Source organism: Protomyctophum parallelum (assembly GCF_964188405.1).
Source record: "Protomyctophum parallelum genome assembly, chromosome: 5".
Lineage (NCBI taxonomy): Eukaryota > Metazoa > Chordata > Actinopteri > Myctophiformes > Myctophidae > Protomyctophum > Protomyctophum parallelum.
The window spans coordinates 53,734,019-53,756,086 of NC_139702.1; the positions used below are offsets into that span (position 1 = coordinate 53,734,019).

Genomic DNA, 22,068 nt, shown 5'->3' on the forward strand with positions numbered 1-22,068 from the left:
AGAACGAGAGAGAGAGAGAAGAGAGATGGAAGGAGTGAGAGTAAGGGAGACAGAAAGGTAGCGAAGACGTGGAGGAGTGAGAGTATAAGCAAGAAAAAAGTGGGAGCCTTAGAGGGCTCTAGGGGAGGCTGAAGAAGGTCCTGAGAGGATAGATATATACACATCCTTCTCCCTATACCCACCCCATCCTATCCTCCCGGTCTCCGCTTTATCACACGGCATCAAAACAGGCTTCAGTCCCCAGAGAGCCTGGGCCCTTTTTCATCTGCTACCCCTGGCTTCCCACGGCGGGCCGCATACACACACACCCGTAATCTGCTGCCGTTTCATGTCCACACAGCACCGCGGGAGGATGAGGGACTGGAGCGAGTGGAGATCAATGAGCCCGGTGCAGAGTTACCAATCGGGCACTTTGTGCGGCCATAGGACACATATGGTTGTTACTGTATTATTTATGTTTTGTAATAGTGCCATTTTGATGTAAGGAATAGCAAATAGATTGTGTGGATCCGTCCATTGAGAGAGAGAGCTGCAGAGTTGTGATAGATTACTGTGGCAGCCGGTCAAGCTGAAGTTCGCTGGAGTTCTCAAAAGCTCCTTCGGAGAAATGTGAGATTTTGCTATGTTCATTTCACACAGCAAAAACTGCACGGTGGACTACCGTGCATGATTTACTTTTGTCTCTTTTCTCAGGTTTACATAAAACAAAGTCTAATTCTAATGTGAAAGCCTTCAAAATACATGGTGACGGCATTGAGTCTGTCAACAGCAGTAAACCAGGTCACAGTTATCATTTTGAGGAACTCCCAACTATTATCACAGTGGCATCACACCTCATAGTGTAAATCTTACATCCACCTCTGGAAACCGAACAATACCTTGTTCCCCGCGGAGCCGAAATAGAGGATAAGTAAACATGTTGCATTATACATTCAACAAAAGCACATTTGGCTGAGTGTCATATGTACCTTGTTATTTAAGACGGTGCCAAGTGTCTGTGTGCCGATATCAAAGCGGGCTGTGGTACTGGCAGCCATCGGTGGGGGAGAGGCAGGGGAGAGAAACTGTGTCAGTGAAAGGGAACGGAGGCCACAAGAGGCTGTCTTCTAACCAGGACTGATTGTACAAGGATGGTGACTGGCAGTTCTGTGATTTGACTGCTTCTTACCGATATGCCTGATTTTGCATGGGAGTCATGCACTGAAAACAGGTGCGTGACAGTGACACCCACGCGCACGCGTAGCTATAACTATGGCCATTGTTCCTGTTCAAGTGCACGCACGCATGCTCAAGCACACGCACGCCACGCGCACACACACACACACACACACACACACACACACACAAGCATGCAGGAATGCAAACATACTGTACATAACACACAGAATCATATACAAACACCACAATCATGGACTGACCTCTCAAAGTCAGGGAATAACCTCTGGTGAAACCAAAGTAAACCAAGTAAAATATATTCAACAAAGATCTGGAAACAGGTGGATTAAGAAGAAAAGGAGCAAAATGAGAGGAGTAAAAAAGACAAAGGACAGAAAGAATGAGTTGATTGTGTCGGAATGAATAAAAAGGAGAGAAGTTTGCATTTGAAACTCCTGATCAAAGTCACTCCCACCGGAAGAATCACTAATGAGACATGTACTAGAGAGACAGAGAGAGTGAGAGATAGGTGGGGTGAGAAACAGAGAGAGGGGGAGTGAGGGGTAGAGAGAGAGGGAGTGAAGGAGCAAGCAGGGGCTGAGAAAGAAGGGTGGATCAACACTCCATTCCTGCACAGAGAATGAGAAAAACAGAAAGTGTAAGAATGGAGAGCATGAAGAAGGAATTAAAATAAGCAAAAAAAATAAGGGCAAGAGAAATAATCCAAGGCAGAAATGAACACTTGTTTCTACAGAGAGAGAGACCCAGAGAATGTATCCTATATAAGTTTTATGGATGTTGTTTGTTTGTTGTTGTTTTTGTTTGTTGGGGGGAGGAGGTTTGAAGGGTGCGTTCAAGATTGTTTTAACGTCTTCACTGAGGGAGTGTCAGAGGATAGACCAGGTTAATTAAACCCAAGAGACAGATGAGATGGAGGGGGTTCCTGCGTAGATGGCAGAGGAACAGGGGGGGGAGCACATTTGAATATGTCACCAAAATAGCAGGAGTGAGGAAGAAGATATATAGGACCACGTCGACTATGTATTACACATTTAAAAGGACAGAGAAAGAGATTGGTAGAGAAAGAGGGGAGGGAAAATGAAGGTGTGTGTGTGTGTGTGTGTGCGTGGGGAGGGGGAGCTCCTTGCTAATTTGCTCTTTCTCCCCGTCTGTCCCTCCTGTACGCCCCGTGCACTGGAGAATTTATCCCAGTTATTAATGTTTGTCATTAGTCTCATTACGCTGGAGGACAGAGGCTCACAGCTCTGAGAAAAAAATATATTTTTTTATTATATATATATGGGACAAATATTGACAATAGGCAGCTCCTGGGTATTGGGAGGAGAAGGGAAAGATGCAAACTATGTTAATGAATGGTAATTAACCACAGGGGCTTTGTCTCTCCCGGAGACTCCCCCCCCCCCCCCCCCCCCCCCCCATGCTAAATTGGTCCCTGAGTTGCAGCGAGGAGAGACACAGTCCTGGACTTAATCCTTTATTACACAAAGATAAAGGGAGACGACATCATTAGCATATATCTGAGAGGAGGGGAACGAAGGAGCGAGGGAGGGAGGACAGGGGAGAGGTGGTGGTGGTGGGGGGGGGTTGTCGTAGAGGGAGGTGGGATTAGAAAGTGGAATTATTTCTTGTTAATTCCTCAACGCAGGGCCCTACATATATGGTTGTTAATTGTACATGAAGAAGAAAAGAGGGAGGGAGCGAGAATTAGAAAGGAGAGAGAGAAAAAGAGAGAGTGATGGAAGGTGGGTGAGCGGGGGGGGGGGGGGGGGGGGTTCGGGGGGTAAGAGGGAAAGTGCTGGAGTGCTGGGAAGAATGAGAGAAAAAAAGAGAAAGTAGGGTGATTAGGGTAGAAAGAAACAAGGAAGAGAGAGACGGGTGATTGGGGGGGGGGGGGGGGGGGGGGGTAGAGAGAGAGAGAGAGTGAGTCTCTGGTGTGGGACGCCCGAGCTCAAGGACAGGAGACCTGGTCCACGGGTTTGATATTCCAAATGAATAATAAAAGACAGAAGGAAAGAAAGGGAAATGAACACAGAGACGGAGAGATAAAAGAGGTTGAAGGTAGCTGTGTCAAGGGTGAAACCACTCTCTCCGAGTGCACCACTGTGTTGTGTGTGTGTGTGTGTGGGAGGGTGGGTTACACACTTGTACGTGGGCGGACCCCTCGTTAATGATGTCAACAGCGGGGGTCGCTCGTTAGCGAGCAGAACCATGGGGATGGTCCGACAGTCAGCTGTCAATCACGTGGGGGAGCGGGAACCCTGCCGGCCAATGGCGAACGGCTTCAGTGGCCATGGCGGACCTGACTGACTGACTGACTGACTGAACTGCTGGAATGAACCCTGCACACAAAAGGCATCATTTAGCAGTGGCAGAAAATACATTTGCATTTTCAAAGACATTTTTGCTGATGTTCCTCTCCAGTTTGACTTGAAATGTTTGGGCAGGTACAGTATGAGTATTGCCCCACCACATATTGAGATGACCCTTTAACACAAGACAGGACATTTAGTAGCCTCATTTTGGTTTAATATCTTAACATTTTTGACTTACTGTATGACGTGTGAGCAGGCAGTCGTCGTCATCAAAATTTGAATGACATGCATATGAAATGTTGAATGAATCCAAAACACAGACATAATTTTGCAAAATGCATTTAATTATTTAGGCATTACTTTAAGACACTGTTACTCGGGTGTAAAAAAGTATAGGGGCTCAGAGTGATGCATAATAATAATAATAATAGGAAACACTCTTTATTTAAAATCGACAGCAACGATCAGCTTTGTAACATACAGTAATTACCTACAGTAGTGCAACATTGAATAACTATGTCCTGTGCATTACCGTAGAGGTCTAAGATCAGTAAGGCACAGCATCATGGCTATAAGGCTATTACAGTGAACATATTGCACTGTGCCTGTACTCCTGACTTTCTCAAAGTGTCGACGAGGCACTGTTAGGTCAAGACCCTGCACCCTGAGCTCCATGAGATCCCAAATAAATTAGGTCAAAAAGAGACAGGAAGAGAAGAGAGAAAAAGATCATGTCCAACTTTTAGCATTATGCGTAAGCACTTGGCCTTATCACTTTGGGAAAGAGAGAGAAGGATCAGAGAGAGAGAGAGAGAGAGAGAGAGAGAGAGAGAGACAGAGAGAGACACGAGCGTGGTAAATTAGCTCAGCGCTAAAGGGGGCCCTGTCTGATAGACAGAGTGCGCTAAGTGCTAACTGCAGATGTCGAGGGCTCATTTACAAAAGCCTGGGCTCTCAGCTCACTGCTGCGCTGAGTGAGCTGAGCTGGCCCTGGAGTGACTAGACAGCGCCGTTCCCTCACACATGTATATTGGTGCCGTTTCTCCTTGGCCTGGCTTGGATGGCCACGGCCTGGGCCCAGCCCCGGCCCCCACTGAGAGGGGGAGAAGAAAGGAGGGAGGGAGAGAAGAGAAGTGGATGACAGTTTTTTTTCTTCCCTGAGCCTCAGCCCGGGGAGTCAGGCATTTTCGCTGACTGGTGTTGCGAGCGTGGCCAGCTCTTCTGTCAGCACTTTCCTCTCCTTCATCTTCACGCACACAGCCTCCATTAGCTGGCCAGCAGAGGGGATCTGCAGGGGGAAGGAGAGGAGGGAGAGAGAGAGAGAGAGAGAGAGGGATGAAAGAGACAGAAAGAGGGGTGTAGGGGAGGTGGCAGGGGGAGATGGGTTAGAAAGAAAGAGGAAAACAACAACAGGAAGAAAAAAGGCTGTGTTTTTAATACCTGGCAGTTTTTCTTGTCTCAAAAGAAGGCCTGTTTGCTAGTTGTCGGCGGGCCAGACAAGGGAGACTCACTGGCAGATTGGGCCCGAGGACTTTCTACAAACTTTTGAGGGACTGTCTTATATCAAAAAACCCTGAACTCTATGTTCAGGGGTTTTTGATATAAAAGCATTTCTCAAAATAGATTACGCAGCAGCTGCTTTACAAAGGCATAACAATGAGTCTAGCATGCCACTTTGTTCCGTCCTCAGCTTCCATGGATGATCACTCAAAACACTTAACTTGCTGAATCAGTGATACTACATGTACAGTCTGTCCAAAGCATTGCCTTGGGACGTGTCATCCCCTGTGCCATGTGTGCAGTAGGAGCGAATGTCTCAATGGGAAAGTGTTGAGACATTCCTGCAGTGGTGTCTGTCACCAAGACACATGTGGGTGAAGTTATTGGACAGTGGAAATAAACCGGATTAGTATACACATAAAGCAGAGGATTGTTTTCCAAGAGGAACGTGGTTTCAAACCAGGGCAACGCAGGAAGGAAAACTGACAAAGGGGAGGGCCCACTTTAAAACCACATCCAGAATCTGTAAAGTTTGGAGTTCTCCCTGTGTGTGGTTTCCTCTGCTGTGTGTGGGCGAGGAACAGAAGGAGGCAGGAATGGAGAGAAGGAGAGAGCAATGAGAGAGAGTGATGGGGAAATAAGACGGGAGAAAGTGAGAGGGAATGGGCTGTCTTCACCTCTGCACTCCTGTTTTTTTATTTTGTTTCTTCTGAACAGACACAAGGACTTCCTGGTGATTAGTGCAGAACGATCAAAGGCACACATACAGGCAGGATCAGACATAAATATTCACACTTCTACACAGAGCTGGGCAAACAAACCCTCAGCGACTTCCCCGAGTCACATGGTCAGAGATGAGACGTGGACCGACCAGGCTCACTATGGCATCGGAAATATTACACAGTCTCTCGGATGATTTTTAAACTTTTACAGAATGGATTGCAAAAACATAAGGCTACTGTCCGAAATATCTGGCGAGACTGGCGCAAGTCGAAAGCAGTGGAACAAAGTTTTTTATTTTAAATCTCTGCCAGGAAGATTTGCCCCTGTTTATGTATGCGTCTCTGCAGCTAGTCTTGCAATCTGCTACTATAGGCTGACCGGGGTAATATTTGTCATGCTCATTTATGGCAGGAAAAGGATCTCAATTCTTAACCCATTCTGACCTGAGATCAGATTCATAACGAGGTTTCCGCTGGACACACACTGGTCTGATCAACCCATTCTGACCTGAGATCAGATTCTAAAAATGTCAGTCGTTCTTCGATTTTTCAAAAAATAGCAGACCTACAAGCTCGTATCGCGCCACTCGGTGGCGCGATACGAGCAATAGCTTGTAGATCTGCTATTTTTCAATAGCTAAAGCATAACATGATGCTGACACCAAAATGGGTGCCCGGTCAGAATTGGTTAAACATGTTTTCAAATCAGTCAATAACAGTACCCCAGGGCTATATGAGATTCGTGTCCTATAGTTAATTACAACATTTCTGCGCAACGTATGGGATGCACCAGGATAGGATGCATAGCAAAGATACTGAAAGTCTCAAATAATATTTACCAGCCGACGCAGGATAGTAAAGATTTGGGAGTCGCACAGATTATTGTTAAGACACGGCTCGGTCTAGCATCCTTATTCCATTCTGACCGGGCACTTTGGTGTCAGCATCATGTTATGCTTTAGCTATTTAAAAATAGCAGATCTACAAGCTCATATCGCGCCACCGAGTGGCGCGATACGAGCTTGTAGGTCTGCTATTTTTGAAAAATCGACTAGCGACTGACATTTTTAGAATCTGATCTCAGGTCAGAATGGGTTCATCAGACCAGTGTGTGTCCGGCGGAAACCTCGTATGAATCTGATCTCAGGTCAGAATGGGTTATATTATGAGCAGTAGCACATCCTGAGACCCTCAGGCAGGGCCCTGCTGGTCATTCCAAGAAAACAAAGGGTTATTGGGTCTTTGCCACCAGGGCCCCTGTAACTTTAGAATTAGAATATATAACCTGCCTGATTGCCTGGTTTCTCGTGCAATTTTCCCTATATGTTCTATCTGTGCATCTTAATTAGGGCCTGCAATGCTATTGCTTTGCGCTTCAAATTAAGACCAACTTGCAATGCCCAAAACACACCCATGATAAATTCAGGGACCTTTGTGCAGGTCCTAGAGAAGACACATAAACATAAACGGCAAATGAAAACCATGCACCATGGCACAAAGTTCCACTGTTAAAATAGGGCTCTTAATGGCTGTGCACGTTATTTCAATTTAGTCATCAATGCTAATTAACCCTCCTCTTTTCTACCTGTTGCTTGTTTTTACATCATACTTGCACAGATTGTCTACAGGTAGTGTCCCTACAACCCACAGCAATCAGAATGCAAATATTTGTTTCTATGTTGATTCAGCAGCCTTTTATATAGGACTTTCTATAGGCGGAAATTACATTTCTGAGGAATGCTCCCTTGTAATCCTGGTGATATCTTCTATAAGGGGTAGTACAAAGCCTGACAGTGTTTTTATAATTTTGACTTGTCCTCTTCATGAAATGGATGGTCAGTGATTTTTACTTTTACTGCAAAAGTCATGAAATTAATCCATGAAGTTACTCACCACATAGGCAAAAAACGCCTATCCTAAAAGAGGGAGTTCCAAGTTAATCCTCTGTCATTTTCTACCTGCTGATTGTTTTTACATCATACTTGCACAGCTGATCTACAGGTAGTGTGCCTACATCCCAGAACAATCAGAATGCCAATATTTGGTTCTATTGTGAATCAGCAGCCTTTTATATAAGGTATTAAATAGGCGGAAATAGCAAAAAGTTAACTTTTCTGAGCAACATTCACTTGTCCTACTCTTTATCAGGGGTAGAACTAAATGGGACATAGTTTTTTCATATCTTTAGGATGTCCCCTTCATTAAATGGATTGTCCCAAGTTTTACTTTTACTGCAAAAGTCATTAAATTAATCCATGAAGTGACTCACCACATAATGAAAAAACGTTTTATATCCTGAAAGAGGGAGATCCAAGAAAGTCCTCTGTCATTTTCTACCTGCTGCATGGTTGTTTTTATGTCATGCTTGCACAAATGGTCTAGTCAGGTACATCCTAAATCAACCTAAATGCCAATATTTGGTTCTATAGTGAATCAGTGGGCTTTAATATAAGGCCTTATTAGAGGCAGAAATAGCCAAAAGCATCTAACTATACAGTATCAACCATCAATCTATTTAATTTGACTGCAAAAGTCATGCAAATCTTCAATTAACTTTCTGCACCAAAAAAAAGTGCATAGCCTACAGTGTCCCCATCTACAGGTGTCTGTAGACAGTAGCGTCTACCCCTACACCCCAAAGCAACCAGAACATTATGTTAAAATAGGCTTGAATTGTGAATCAGCAGGGATTCATAGGCTCTCTGGGTTAGAATCATAGGCGTTACAGGCGTACAGGTCTCCACCAGACCAATTACAGGTTATTGTGGGCTGGAAGTCAATCTTAGCGGACGGACAGACAGGGTGCAAAACATAGTCTCTGCCATGCCTTTCGGCCTGTTGGAGACAATATGTTTTTACCCAGCCACTTCATATTCATATAACTAAAAATACATCGCATGGATGTACCTGGGACGTATCCTCAGTGATGTATCCTGAGGTCAATGGGGTTTCGGGTCTTCCAACATCATACCCCTCACTCAGGCGACCCAGCCGGGGTGATCAAGTCCCGACTTACGTCCCAGTAACTACCCTCAATCCGTTGGAACTACTCCAGAACTACTCTGCCAGGGCTGGGCTGGTGCATGGAAGGACTAGGCTCTGTGGGTTGTCTCCTGTCCGGGCCCCTCCTACGTCTCACCAGGGCAGGTCCACTCCTGCTCTCACCAGGAGTAGAGCGAGGACCTGTGCGTTGCACCAGAGTCCCAGCACCAGACAGTTCATTCAGGAGTGGTGGGCAATGGTTCCGCAGGGAAATGGTGTTGCGGCTCCGCTTGCTGCTTGCATGGCCCTCCTAAAGGCCTCACAGAGGGTTGTTGGGCTTCCTCTTCACAGAGGACACAGACTGGGGCGCTAACCCATACTGCTCACCCGGGTGCCGTCTACATTCCAGCTGTCACCCGTCTCTCCGGTGGTCACCAGACTATGGTGACTATACATAGTCTATTCCTATGGCTGAGTCACTGTAAATAGAAAATTATAACAAAAAATACATTGCATGGATGCACCTGGGACGTATCCTCAGTGATAGAATCTATTATTCTCAGGTAGGCCTAATATCTCTACACCTCAAAGCATCAGAATGATACATTATTGATATTGTATTCTATAGCTATAGGTCCATATAGCCTAAATGCAGTATGGTTTAATGCTGTAGAATTCAGAGCTTTGTGCCATTCTTAATGAATAATCATCAATCAGCAGTTTATGGAAACCAATTTGGCCCCAGTCAGTCAGTTCACCATACAATGCTCAAGATGACATTGAGAATAAGCTGCTGATTGATGAGTACTACCATAGAAGAGTTATAGAACAATATTTTGTCATTCCAGCTGTTTTGAGGCATAGGTCTACCTGAGAAACATCCTTAGATTCTACATGAAGTGGGTAAACTAAAAACATGGCATCAACATATATTTCCTGTTATTACGTTTGTATAGGCATTTTACAGTAATAGATCAGGATTAGAACATTTAGAAGTCTTGAAAAGAAAACTGTAAAAGGGGCCTTGGAGCCTTTTTACATATCTTGGGGTCCTACCTGTAGACAATATGTGCAAATATGTAAATCCAAAAAGTAGGTGGACAATGGAGCAGGATTAACTTGACCTTTCTGCATTTGTATTTGCAAATCTCATAGATACATTTCATGACTTTTGAGGTACCCCTGATAGAAGAGTATAGGAGCAGTATTACATGAGACTATAGCTATTTCCACGCCTGAGGGTGAGAAGCGACCGCGTCATAAAGGGCGAGGTGGCATGTACACATCCACCTGGGTGACTGCTGGGTGAGCGCTGGCACTTTGGTATTAGGGATGCACCGATCCGATACTCGTATCGGAGATCGGCGCCGATCCAGGCTAAAATTCTAGATCGGGTATCGGATCGGTGGCCGATCCATTATCCGATCCGATCTGATCCGATAATTATGTGTAATTACAGTATGAAAACAACTCTACCTCCTCTGTGACACAGCAGTGTAGTATTGACAGTATAACATGTGGAATGCAGCCAGGCTAGCCTGCGCACACATTAACCTGGTCTAATTGTTGCACAGTTATTTAATAAATAATTCAGTGCATTTATATCGGTTTGTTACATTTTGTTTTACAAAGTTGGGAAAGTAATGTTTAAGTCAAGCCTTGATGTTGCCTTACACAAAATAATGATTCCAGACTCCACACAGTGAGGCATACAGCTTAATAGGTTATTACGTTTCATTGTGGGGGGTATCGGATCGGTACTCTGTATCGGCAGATACTGGACCCCCATGTATCGAAATCGGTATCGAATGCCAAAAAGCCGGATCGGTGCATCCCTATTTGGTATGGGGGGTAAGATCAACATATGGAATGAATTATGTACTGATGAGGTCAGATCAACATATGGAATGTCAGAACAGGTCAGCTCCATATAGATCTAAGGGTGGCAGTATATAAAAGGTTGCTTATTCACAATAGAACCAAATATTGGCATCCTGGTTGCTTTAGGGGCAGAGAGCACTGAGGGGGAAGGTGCCCAAACCCCATAAAAGGGCACCATTTTGGGGTGGTCTTTTTGTGGGGGTCCCTTGTGCCATTTCAATTCAGAAATATCCAACTAGTGTGTTTCACAATAACTTGGCCTGTGTCATTGGAATTGACCCACTTTCAGGGTAGGTGTTCTTTGCAGTGGGGATCACTTCATGTATGGATTTAATGACTTTTGCAGTAAACGTAAAACGTCTGACCATCCATTTCATGAAGAGGACATCTTAAAGATATGAAAAAACAATGTCACATTTTGTTGATAAATAGTAGGACCAAAATTCCAAGTGAATGTTGCTCAGAAAAGTTAACTTTTAGCTATTTCCGCCTATTTAATACCTTATATAAAAGGCTACTGATTCACAATAGAACAAAATATTGGCATTCTGATTGTTCTGGGATGTAGGCACACTACCTGTAGACAATTTGTGCAAGTATGATGTAAAAACAAACAGCAGGTAGAAAACGACAGAGAATTCTCTTGGAACGATCTCTTTCAGATAGGCGTTTTTTATTGCCTATGTGGTGAGTAACTTCATGGATCAATTTCAAACCTTTTGCAGTAAAAGTAAAGGGGGACATCCTAAAGATATGAAAAAACTATGTCCCGTTTTGTTATACCTCGGGGAGGGGTATAGTCAACTTTTGGGGCTTTTGGCCCTCCACTATACACTATACACCCTATACCCTAAACTGCTATCGCACCATACTGGCTATCCTGACAGTGAGGAACTCCTTCCTGAAGGATGTAGCGAAGGATGTACCGTCCCACTCCTCCCGTTTAATACCCGCCTGCTGACAGACGCCACCCCAACTCATATGAGTTGCTAGTGCAGCGACGAAGATTGCCGTTAGGCAGTTTAGCTTCCCTAAACATGGCCAATTGTGTTCATATATAGATGCTCGGCCTACACTCCCTCCAAACCCTACACTCCATGGTGCTGGACAGGTACTTCATCCCAGAATGCTGATGTTAGTTAAGGCAGAGAGAAATATGGCGAGAGGTAACTAATGAATGTAATTCATTGAGAGAGAGAGAGAGAGAGAGAGAGAGAGAGAGAGAGAGAGAGAGATAGAGAGAGAGAGGGGGGGGGAAGTCAGTAGAGATGACCATGGCTGTAGCCAGCTGAATATAGCTAAATATTCAGGGGTTGTAAATTTCTCCTTTGAGTGTCTGCCTGAGAGCTGTGTGTGTTGGTGAAAGAGCTGGTACTCCACTGAGCTGTGTGTGTTGGTGAAAGAGCTGGTACTCCACTGAGCTGTGTGTGTTGGTGAAAGAGCTGGTACTCCACTGAGCTGTGTGTGTTGGTGAAAGAGCTGGTACTCCACTGAGCTGTGTGTGTTGGTGAAAGAGCTGGTACTCCACTGAGCTTTGTGTGTTGGTGAAAGAGCTGCTACTCCACTGAGCTGTGTGTGTTGGTGAAAGAGCTGGTACTCCACTGAGCTGTGTGTGTTGGTGAAAGAGCTGGTACTCCACTGAGCTGTGTGTGTTGGTGAAAGGGCTGCTACTCCACTGAGCTGTGTGTGTTGGTGAAAGAGCTGCTACTCCACTGAGCTGTGTGTGTTGGTGAAAGAGCTGGTACTCCACTGAGCTGTGTGTGTTGGTGAAAGAGCTGCTACTCCACTGAGCTGTGTGTGAAACACTGACAGATGTCAAGCATGGCGTGGGCAGCCTACTGCGTGTGGTACAGTGTAATCCGTCAACTCCATGGTCAACTTAACCACAGGAGATCAGTCAAACCACAGGGATTAAAGCTAAAAATAAAATCTACACTTTTTCTTTTGTGAGGCTCAAGTCCCAATCTGCAATTCGCCTAATAGCATGAAAGAGACAATAGCGTTGTTTTCTAAACGATTTGCAAAATAAGTAAAATGATCATGTTTTGACGTTATCGTTCTCTAATCTCTACACTCATGTTCCTGCATGCTCTTCTACATACAACATCGTCTGATATGAATTGTCTATTAGTAGGGGTCGAGCCCAAAGGGCGTAGACCCCCTACGAATTACGTCATCAGCTTTGGCAGTTCTGTGCTATATCGTTCTTCACGAAATTCGGCAATATAGGCCGTGAGAATCCCTCGGGAACTGAAGTTCAAAATCATTCGTCAAAAGACCTCTCTGACCTTTAGATGTCCCATTGAGTAAGGGGAAAGGAGTTAACCACCACTCTCCTTTGAAATTGCATTTCCATTCATTTGTCTGGAGTCTCGGCCGTGCTAATGCATGGTTGGCTGCGGGAGTACAGCGTTGACAGACAACCCCTTCAGCCAATCAGCGTGACAAAAAAGTGACGTCATCTCCAGTCTCCAACCAGATATTTAAAGAGGCGACACTGTGAAGAGGCTTGAGTGTGTAAACACAAACATTAAACTTTAATGTTTGTGTTTACACACTCAAGCCTCTTCACAGTGTCACAGAACTGCATGTAAACGTAAACATAGTATATAAAACAAACAAATAATAGGAATAGCTTCTGCTGCCTGTACTTTAACCATATTCATCTATACTAAAGACAAAAAAAGACAAAAAAAAAAAAAGACAGAAAAAGTGTGTAAACACAAACATTGAAGACAAAAGTGAGGACGTGAATTGTGAATGGACAGAATGAGATGATGTATGATGAAGTATGATGATAAGAGCACCCCTCACCTCACGCAGGTGTGATTTCTATGTCCAGCTTTTGGTGAGCGTGTAAACACAAACGTTGTCCCAGCACAAACGTGAAATGCCATTGACAATGGATGCACAATGATGAGTGTTTGTGTAAACGCAAACATTGAAGACGAAGGAGAGGACGCAAATTATGATTGGCCGGAATGAGATGATGTATGATGATGTGCTAGCCCCTCCTATGTTCAGCTATAGTGTAGATTTCAATCCTAATACAATTTTGACCTGAGATCAGATTCTAAAAATGTCTTCTAAATCCTGACAGTTTTCTGAAAAAGCTATGTTTCTATATCAGTCGTTCTTCGATTTTTCAAAAATAGCAGACCTACAAGTTCATATGAGCTTGTAGATCTGCTATTTTTCAATAGCTAAAGCATAACATAGTGCTATCATCAAAAGGGGTTCCCGCCCAAAATGGGTTAAATGCCATTGACAATGAATGGAGAATTTACATCATATTTACATCATATGCAATTCAGCTATTTTGTCCTAACACAAACATTAAATGCCATTGACAATGAATGGATAATTTACGTCATATGTAGACGAGCAAATCAGCTATTTTACTCCTACACAAAGACTATATTCCCATTGACAATGAATGGAGAATTTATGTGTGTCTGAGGAAATCACTCACTTCACACGGGTGTGATTTTTATTATAGGGCTTGACTTTACCAGCCACATGAGGAAGGACATCAGTGATTGTGTAAACTTGAATTAAGTCATAAGCCAAGTGAAAGACACGCTTCCCTCCAAATCAAAATGACTGAAATCACTCATGGTGACGAGAACTTTAGTCCATGAATTAATCTTAAATTAAACAACAAAACCTGCATTATGTCAGATGAACATAAGCATTTGACTTCCGCTCTGTGGATTTCAAAATAATTGGGGATTTTTAAAACATTTTGTCTTTTCTTTTTAAATCAATGCTACTGAAGTTAACTGAACACCCTTTATGCCTGTGTGTTGGATAAAACAAATATTGAACCAATGAAAAGTATTAACAGTTTCCGTGCCTTGAATGGATTACTCCAGGTTAATGTCGCTGCCGTATCGGACATACCCGCCTTTTGTTTTATGTGTTTAATCCGCCGTAATGTAATGAATCAAAAGAAAATCCGTCTTCGTAGCGGAGTATGAGACTGGATGCCTTCGCTGAGATGACAAAACCGGAAATCGTCACATGCTGTGGGCTGCTAGGGCTTCTGGGAAATTGAGGCCAATGGAAATGCATTGGGTGCAACGCCTCATTGAAACCAATCTTGTGTGCGTCTTCCGCGTGCACCAAGATGGTGGATGCTACACACAGATCATAACAAACCACGGGAGCTTTTTTTGATGGATTTTCGCGGATTAAAAGCCCAAATAATTCAGCGTATGCTCTAAAGGTAATACAACAATCTCGGCAGTGAAGGGGGGTTGATTAAAATGCGGGTTAATCGTAAAAAACAGTCAAACTGTTAAAAAGTGCTTCTGACAAAACCAGTTAACTCCCTTAGACGCTCAAACCGTCTGCTAAAGCAGCTAACTCCACCGCCTCTCATGCAAGTATCTGACAATAAAGTCACAATGCCAACTATGAAGAGGCACTATTGCTTTTTTTCTTTTCTTTTTTCTTCATTTAATGAAAAATGAACATTTTGGAGTTGACTAGTTTCTGATATAGATATGGACACAAGGTTGAAAGTGGTTAATTCTGTCTATGTTTTATGAATATCTAACTAATAAAAGTGTATTAACGAGAGCGTGTGACTAAATGATGACTACACTGGATCCTTGTAAGACAGGTCATTCTTACCTTAAAAGTAATGGTTCTGATCAGACAAAGGTTTCTGACAGAGATGGTATTTTGGGCAAGAACTCACGTTCCTATGCATACGTGTATGTATGCAGCATGCACACAGAGGCACAGAGCCACCACTTCATTAGGGAGAAGAGCTGAGAGGAGTGAGTGTGTGTGTGTGTGTGTGTGTGTGTGTGTGTGTGTGTGTGTGTGTGTGTGTGTGTTATTTGTGAATTTGTGAGTCGTTGTCGGTGTCTGGGTGTATAAATGGCTCTACAGTATGTGTTTGCCTGTGCAACTGTGTGTGTGTGTGTGTGTGTGTGTGCGCGCGTGTGTGTGTGTGTGTGTGTGTGTGTGTGTGTGTGTGTGTGTGCGTGCATGTGTGTAGGGAGTCCCAGTGCTGGGCGCATCAAACACAGCCCTGCTCCTTAGAGAGTCACTCTAGCACTGTTACTGCTGAGACATCTCCTCTGCATGGTCCCCAGAGACAGAAAGACACACACACACACACACACACACACACACACACACACACACACACACACACCGCAGACACACACCGCAGACACACACTGCACGCACATACATACCCCTAATCAGCTAACTCCACTTAGAACGCTACTAACTATAAGCAAACAAACTCACTAAAATAGAGACAGAGCCACAACACAGGGCTCTGTGGGACAGCAGCAGCATCATTAGAAGGAAAACATAACACACTACCACCTGTACACACATTGTATGGGGGGGGGCATACTTTAGACGGACAATAGTCCGGACCAATAGTTCGACATACATGGCCGTTTAAGACACATACGTGGCCGTTTAAGACACATACGTGGCCGGTTAAGACACATACGTGGCCAGTTAAGACACATACGTGGCCGGTTAAGACACATACGTGGCCGGTTAAGACACATACGTGGCCGGTTAAGACACATGCGTGGCCGTTTAAGACACATACGTGGCCGGTTAAGACACATGCGTGGCCGGTTAAGACACATACGTGGCCGGTTAAGACACATACGTGGCCGGTTAAGACACATACGTGGCTGGTTAAGACACATACGTGGCCGGTTAAGACACATACGTGGCCGGTTAAGACACATATGTGGCCGGTTAAGACACATACGTGGCCGGTTAAGACACATACGTGGCCAGTTAAGACACATACGTGGCCGGTTAAGACACATACTGTATGTTGCCGATTAAGACTCACCCGTGGCTTCCAAGTGGGGTTAGGGGTGTATAGGTGTCGGACCATTGCGTGTCGGACTGTTAGGACCCAAAGACGAGGCACCATACTGTTGTAGGATATAGGACAGCCAGAGGAGAGGGCATGACAGGAGAGGACAGAAGACGACAGCGATGGAAAGGGCATGAGAAGACAGGACAGAGCAGGAAAGGACATGAGAGGGTGGGACAGGACCATGAGAGGACATGAGATGAGATTAGAAGAGAGGATATGACATGACAGGAGAAGAGAAGACAGGACAGGTGATTATAGGACAGGACAGAGACAGTAGAGGAGAGGAGAGGCCAGGACAGCAGAGCGTTTTATATATATATATATATATATACTCTCTCATTTACAGCCATTCCCTCTATAGGTCCCCTGGGACAGTGCTGGCTAAGCTTTGATACACCTGCTATCCTAAATCCCCATGGGTCCCTTAAGGCAGTTGCTAGCGACTATAGTGCTACTCTGCAGCTGATTTAGCTGGGCCCCCTGTCCCCTTTGGCAGAGCGGGCTGGCGTCAATGCAAAGCTACGGTGCCTGGCCCTTTTCTGCGGGAGGCCCCCCCTGTCCCCCTTGGCAGTGCTACAAGAGCTACGCTAACTTACGGCCATTACTATTCAACAGGCCCTGCAGAGAGGACCTTTTGTTAGCTATGATTTCATTAGCACGCCCAGGTGGTGAACTGACAGGGTAAGCCGGTGAAACTGACAGGGTGCTCCAGTGGTCGTTTCTGTTTGTGTGCTTGCATGTCCGAGTCTCTATTGTGTGCATGTGTATTTTGTGCCTGTGTCTGTGTCTGTGTGTATGCAATGCATTGTGTCCGAGACTTTGTTTGTTTGTGTGCGTTTTGTATACCTGTGGTTGTGTGTGCGTGCATGTGTGCGTGAGTGTGTGTGTGTGTGTGTGTGTGTGTGTGTCTTGAACCTGTGTGTCATAAATATGTGTGATCATACAGTGTGTGTGTGTGTGTGTGTGCGCCCGCACGCGCACGTGTGCCTCTAAGGTGAGGGTCTCTGAGCAAAAGGTGTTTTTATGAGCCAATTAAATGACATTGGTATTCTTTGGCCCCGGGCGCACCTTGAGGCTGGGAGCGGGCTCAATGCTACAACACTCCTGTGACCGCTGTCAAGGTAGTGTGGTTATTGTAGTGGCATCGCGTATGGCATCTTTTCTCTTAACCGATCGATCATACTCCCAACCCCCCCTGTCTTCTCACTGTCTCTCCCTCCCTAGGAGCAAATTAACGCAATTGATTTCAAGGGCCCAACTTGTGGTGGATGTCTAAATGATGAGAGAACTAGCTGGTGGAAGAATTAGGGAGAGAAAGTGATACGATGAAGAAAGAACAATGGGGAGAGGGAGAAATATAAATAGACGGACGGACGGACACACTGACATGGATGGACTGATAGAGTGGATAGAGAGCAACTGTGGAGGGGACGCAATGGAGTCAGAGATGAATATAAAAATAATACATGAATTCAACTAAATGGAAGACTTTTTTTGTCTTACTTACTTCAGCACTTTATAAGTGTTATTCAATTATTCACTGGCCTTCCCGGCCACTCAATACTGTGTCCAGTATACATGTAAATATTATTGAAACCCCACACAAGTTCAACAAGTTCAATTAAATGCATTGTACTGGCTTCACTTTTTGTGTAACTTGCCGATGCTGAACAGCATCAGAACAAGACTGATGAATGACTGATAAATACATACATATCCTGAAGAGAATGACCCGACGGTTTTCACCTTCAGTGTCAGAACCAGGGAACAAACTTTAACCGAAAGATATCATGTCCACCGATATGACTTCATCATGAAAACAAACCTGACTAATATCAGCCAGTTTGAAGGTAGCATTCATGTTCCCCCTGTTCTATCCTTCTGTCCCTTTCTTCCTGCCAGAGATGCTATCTTCAATCTAGGCCACCATTCAAGGTAACAGGGGAAGTAGTTACTGTACTTTTCATGATCACAGAGGGAAGGGGGAAAAAAACAGCTCTCTGATCTTTGATCTTCTCACTTTTGTTTGAAAATCAAATTTATCAAACGGGGGAATAATGAAACAACACAAACAACAACACCACAAAGGGAAAGCACAAAGGCACCCATACTATTAAGACTTGCATTTGATTATGCCCGATAATGAATATGTCACATTTGCAAGGAGGCGCTCAGGTAAAGAAACCACCAATGCGCCAACGAGACCCTATTCTCTCTCTCTCTCTCTCTCTCTTCAGTAATTACCATCCCCTGCAGTGGTACGGTTCCCTCTCTCCCTTCTCCCCTTCAGGCCACAGGAGACTGATATGAAAGGGAATTGGACACTTGGGGCCACAGATACCATAATTAAAACAATCTCTCCTTTTCTTGATACGTTGTTTTGGGGGTGGGGGTGGGGGGTGGGGGTAACATTCAGGTCTGCGCATGCAACCTGCGTTTGTTAGGGATCTGACCTAAATACACCCCTAAGATTAAACACACACAGGAACGCACACCGGGTCTTTGTTTCAAGGTTCACACTCGTTAGGCGTGGAAAATGAGGTGATTTAGATTATCAGGGGTTGTGTGGGAGGTTTAAATATAGCTGTGATGGCTGTTAGTGATATCTATATAGAATAAATACAAGCTTTTAGGTAGTGTAGCAGCATGAACTGTTCTGTGGTGCAGTGTATCGAGTATAATTCATGACAATTGTGTATCTACCAGTGGCAGCAATGACATAGAGAACACAACCTCTGTATCTCTGAATAGTGACACAATGAACTTGGCACCAGCACACTTCCCACAAACATGGCTCATTGCAAACGTACTGTATTGCAAGACAGGCGAGGCTCTGCCTGCAACAACTTCCCCAAAACAAATTGAAAGATTGTACAGGTCTGCACAGTGACAGAAAATCAAGAGTGTGAGTGTACTTCCTGTTAACACAATGACTGTTTTCAAATAGAACGCTTCACTGCCCAAGATGTCTACAGACGGTCCAATGGTCTTTTCCTAGATCGCTAGGCGACGGCTACAACCGGAAATGAATTTTCCCCAGGTTGCGTTTTTGGTCAAAACACATTTTTTATTCAACGGCCCATAACTAAAGAACCGATGATACAAAATCTATTTTCCGAGTGAAAGAAACGATGACCGTCCACCACTCTGCACAGCATCTGTTTACATCCGGTTCACGTCTCAGGTCCCGTGGGTAAAACCTGGCAGGTAAATGTGTCAACAGTGAAGCTTTTTTATTTTTTGCCAAAACCCGTACTGGTTCTGCCATTAAGCAACTAAACCCCTAGACACACCTTTGTAGAGGTATGCCTCAGTAGGGACACAGTGAGTAATGGCAACTGAGAGCACACTGGCCACGTTGCAGCATAGCCATGCTGTCAAGGCGCTGCGCTTGAGAGATGAGGCTGACGACAGTGGCTCGGCTCGCAGCAAGCATCAGCATACAGATACATAACCTCTGCTGTGCCCGTCTGCCGACATACTGTAGTGTGCTGGACAAATCGAGAGCACAGCACCTGATGTGCAACATGGCGTCATCAGCAATGTGCCGCATTGTACAGCAGGTCTGGTACAAGTGGTCCTGCCTACATCAATGTCGAGTTGTCGACAGACAGAAATGGTGTCTTGTCTCAACATATACATACCACCGCCAATAGTTATAGTTTTATAGGACCCCCTGCTAAAACCCGCTGCATCTCAAGGGGCCATCCTCCCAAAAACATCAAGTCAACGTGACGTGGCCATTGTCTGCCGACCCTTTAGCCAATTTTAATATAGGATATATATACTGTATATACATACACATATACTTTTACACACTGTATTGAGATCATAGTGTGTCTGCCAGCTGCAATTCTGCCCACAGACACACAGAAACGACCATGCGATGTGTGTTCAATGCATACAACATAGCCTGCTTTCGTGCGCCCACATCAAGAGGGGATGTACTGTATAGTGTAGTACAGTCCGACGTAGGGACCGAGTTTCACTGTAAAGAACGGAATGACAGTACCACGAGACAGTGTCTAGTATTGCTAGTTAGATAACTAGATAATGAGCTGAAATAGCTGGTGCCATTTCCGTAATGAGCGGGTGTTGAATGCAGAGTATAGGCCACGGCCTGCTTTGGCATTATAATCCTCATAATAGCAACTTTAAACACACTGGCACTCAGTGGCCCCTGGGGGCCATCTCCACTACTAACTGCCACCCCGCCCCCCCCAAGTATACTGTACCACTGTTCCACTGTCACATTTACAGTACAAAGGCTCAGCCTGAGTCCCCACCGCACACCGAAAACACAGAAAAACAAACACACATGTACAGACAATCAGAGAGTGGCTGATTTAATTACCCCAGTCATTAAACGAGGCTTAATTAGAGTCGCTTTCCATTCAGAGGGAAGTTGAGGGGGACTCGGAGCTGTTCCTTTGTCATTACAGAACTGTAATGAGACACACACACGCACACACACACACACACACACACAGACACACACACGCACACACAAAACCACTGTAATGAGACACACACACGCACACACGCACACACAAAACCCCTCATGCTGCAAACGACACCAACAATAGAAAACTTTCTCACTGTGCTGGCACCATGAATCCTTTGATACAGTTAATTTAGAGTGTTAACGAGTCAATGCCCTACGGAGCCGGCAGTATGGCCGGAAGCCTGGGGAACAAGCCTGGAAGAGATGTGACATCAACAATGTCTGTTTTTAGCTCATGAGAATGAATGCCATTCCTGGTCCCATAAATGAGCATTCTATTTTGCTGAAGTCATTTTGCATTTGAAACAATAAGAAGCAGCATATGTGGGGCGTCTCGGTGGTCTAGGGGTAAATTACCTGGTCACCAGAGAGTTTGGGTCCTGCACGCGGTGCCAGTCAGTCCAATGAACACATGTAGCGGGTGTTCACTATAGTGGGAAGCTGGCAGGGGAGGGCAATCTCTGTTACCGCAATGGCAACTCCTACAGGTTGCATACAGGATATCCTGATGCGTTACATCCTGCCCGTGAAACTCAAAAGTGTCACATGCAAAGAAGCCCCAACATTGAAAAGTAGGGGTTAGCACTTACGTATAGCAGTGATAGCGATGGACTACTATACAAGACTCTACAGGCTGTGGCCTGTATAGAATGATGTTACCATAGCCATAGGTGCGCATCGCTGTTTGATGACGTTGCGTAGAATGGTCCAAATGGGAGGTGGCTGAAATGTGCCTGAATAATGTGTTTTATATTAACTGTGCAATATATGAAGGGCGGGATAATAAGCCTAGAACCTTGGCAGAGTACTTACGAATAGTCTGATATGTGGAAGTGTGGAAGGAAGTGGAGTGCTGGTAAGCTCGGCCCTATAGCAACCAGACACCAAGTCCACCCTATTCTGATAGTGGGATACTAATGGATGGAATTGGCGATGTCTAAATTAGGAGAAAGATGAAAAAAGGACAAAAACAAGCGAAACACAAGCAAGCTGGCCAGATGCAGTATATGGATAATCGTGATGACTGGAGAGACACTCGGATGGAGGGCTCGTCTGAGGACGGCGTAGAGAGAGAATTAGCCGACTAATTCATATCTCGCCGGTTGTCCAATATGCACC

At 44.8% G+C, this 22,068-nt stretch overlaps 1 protein-coding gene across 1 annotated transcript in view; it reads right to left on the reverse strand.

Moving 5' to 3' along the window:
- Positions 1–4,222: 4,222 nt before the first annotated feature.
- The window catches only part of cntln (centlein, centrosomal protein), a 151,736-nt gene continuing 133,890 nt past the window's right edge, over positions 4,223–22,068 (reverse strand). The window contains exon 26 of the mRNA XM_083764538.1: positions 4,223–4,776. Coding sequence (XP_083620664.1) covers positions 4,666–4,776 — 111 coding nt within the window. The 3' untranslated portion in view covers positions 4,223–4,665. The remainder of the gene's footprint in view (positions 4,777–22,068) is intronic.